This window comes from Manduca sexta, chromosome 21, assembly GCF_014839805.1.
Source record: "Manduca sexta isolate Smith_Timp_Sample1 chromosome 21, JHU_Msex_v1.0, whole genome shotgun sequence".
Lineage (NCBI taxonomy): Eukaryota > Metazoa > Arthropoda > Insecta > Lepidoptera > Sphingidae > Manduca > Manduca sexta.
Window position 1 is genome coordinate 1,281,085 of NC_051135.1, and position 2,919 is coordinate 1,284,003.

Here is a 2,919-nt window from a genome sequence, read left to right on the forward strand (position 1 = left end):
GCTGGCGGCTCGCCTTCAGAAAGATGACCACTCCAGGCCGAGCACGGATGGGTTCTGTGTCACACGCAGTCCCTGAACCTGACGTTATCAGGATCAAGCTTGGGGATGGGCGGATCTGAGTGTTGTACGGCTCTTCGTTCTCCACCTGTGAATAATGCATAAGTATTTCAATAAAATGGAGTGATCAGGACTTAAAACGTAAGAAATTTATATCGAAAATTATTCACAGGTAATCTAATAAAAATCTTATTTATCTATCTAATCTAACTTAATATTAAATTTATTTATTAATTTACCGTCATTAACTTTGTCTTGGGATCTTATCTAGGTTGACGGATAGCAGAATATTCGTTTTTTAATGCAAATTAATTAGTTTTTTACGATCGACTTAACATAAAACCTCCCTGGGGGTTCAATTTTGTTGACACATTTATGACGATACTTGAGCTGACCTCATATTTTCAAGGGGTATGTAGATACGCATCTAACGTACTAACGAATTTGCCACGCTTATATCCGTTTTTGATACGATAGTGGCGAGCCTATCACGAGATTTAAGAGATACCTCTGTAATATTATTGAATGTTTTATCGGTGTCCATCTACTGTTCAATTTAATTAGTGATAAAAAAATACAATATTTATCAATGAAGACGTGTTGATTTTTGTCTGCTGACCGATGGCATAATTCTGGTGCCTGAAATCGGCATAATTTTGGCGACAGTCATAGAACGCAACCTCTCTCGTTGATCGATATTATATTTGGACTTATCTTTACTCACCATCAGGTCTAGCGTAAAGTGTATTTATAAACCCAATTTTAGAAATGCCTAAAGAAAGATGAAGAAAAAAAGAAGATGACGTGTTCAAGTGCGTGCAAGGGTCTATTCACTGAATAAATGATTGATTGATCAACTGAGTGATGTACCTTCTTTTCAAATAATTCACAATCTTCCAACATGTTAATCATAACACCTTTCATACATCACATTTCATACGTTTTACCTGTTCGGTTTAATATTTTAATAAACATAATTATTAATTTATTAGTTTTAGTAACCTATGTTACAGCTATGCGAAAAAACATTGGAAATACTTCATTACCTAATCTTGATGACGGCAAAATCAGGCACCGGCGGCCGCCAGATGCAGCTGTGAGAGTCCTCCAGCGTCGGGTTGAACATCAGCTGGGCTTTAGCGTAGCTGCTGTAGTCCAGCATCTCCACCAGTGTCGGCACGTCGATGTACTTGGGCGTGAGGCCCGCGCGGACGATGTTGTCCGAACACGCCATGCATTCGATGCAATCTGGGGATATGATTGGTACATTCAAGGCATTAGTGGGAAGCAAACTGTTTAAATTACGAGTACGCATTCTTATAAAAAAATTGGTAACATTTTCATGTATAAACTTCAAGTATTTTTTTATGCAAAGAATTGAGGAGACAGACAAGCGCTCGCTTGTTTAAATTTTTTAAATATAAAGTAAATAATGATTGCAATATCTCAGGGTTCGGAGCTCAAAGCATCAATATTCTTAAAAAAAAATCTTAGATGCTAGACTCTCGCACGCGTGACCTACGGTCTAGTACGGATTACGTTGAGCATCAGTTTTTCTAAACCTAAATATATTTCGCGCCTTAGTTTCCCAAAAGTTGTTTATCTATTGAACAAACATTACCTCCGCTGAGATAAGCGTGGGGCAGGTTCGGCTTGAGGAATATGGCCTGCCGGGCTGCAGCTGCATGTAGTTCAGGAAGTACACCGCCCAGCACCCGACGTCGCCCGGGAAGTCCTCGTGAAGTTTCTTCAACAATTGGTAGTGTAGAGCTGCCTGAGTGGATGAATCTATGGAGTTCATAAATGGTGTTATTATGGTTGCCATAACAACGCATAAATGGCGTGCCGTGACTATTATACAGTACATAATAATTACATGTAATAGTATCATTATGCGCGCGTTTTAAAACACGTGTTACCTGTTCTATTACCATTATTATCCACTGCGATAACTACACATTTTTGGAATTTTATATCTTACCTACTTACTATCTATCCATTTTTAAATCGCATTAAATATTTATGGATAAAACATAAACTAAAATAATGTAGAAAATACAATAACATTATATCACAAATAATATTATGTAACATATTTTCTAGATTAAAATAAAATATTTTAACAATTTTTTAAAAATATAATTGAAAAATCACGGTAATTACATCTGAATATTATGATATGAATTACGATTGAGCCCATGTTTACTCAGCCGCACACTAATAACTAACGCATTGGCAACAGTCTTCGATAGAAACCAGTGATCGACATTTTTCCTCCTTTAATTGACATGAATTACTTACATTTGAGGCCAGACATCGTAGACCCCTTCCATTAAATATTCAATGGATTCTACCAGTTTTTTTACTAAAATCGCTTTTTAACACTGAGCTTGGTTAGCGTTTTCACGAAACGAACATAATATTCCTTAAAGAAATGTTTAAGAGAACGAGTATTATTTTATGAATTATTACAGTATTATAAAATATATTTGTAATATATATGATTTTAGGCATCGTTAAAAGAATCATTAAATAAATTTAGTAGCTACAAAACTGAATATTATTTTGGCGCCAAAATTCAAACGCCGATTTCGATACGGTTGCTTTGTCCCCGCCTTACTCCACTAATGGAAAATTTATTGATTTTTATAGTAGTAGGTAGATATTTCATATTTTAACTATATTTTTATATTTTATTTTAGCAATTAACAAGATTGTTTACTAGCAGTAAGTGTTGATTGAAATTTGTTCTCCAGAAATAAAAATATATGAATTAAGAAGTTTAATAAATGTTCAAAGTTTAAGAAATAAATTCGATAAAAACATTTTTTTCACTAGCTTTCGATCCCTGATAACACGCAG

The 2,919-nt window shown here is 35.0% G+C and overlaps 1 protein-coding gene across 1 annotated transcript; it reads right to left on the reverse strand.

Moving 5' to 3' along the window:
* Window positions 1–1,099: 1,099 nt before the first annotated feature.
* On the reverse strand, window positions 1,100–2,374 carry LOC119190073 (mannose-6-phosphate isomerase-like). The gene is given in 4 exon segments (XM_037441124.1): window positions 1,100–1,305; window positions 1,679–1,726; window positions 1,729–1,845; window positions 2,359–2,374. Coding segments are annotated over 4 exon segments (387 nt in total).
* Between the last annotated feature and the right edge of the window lie 545 nt (window positions 2,375–2,919).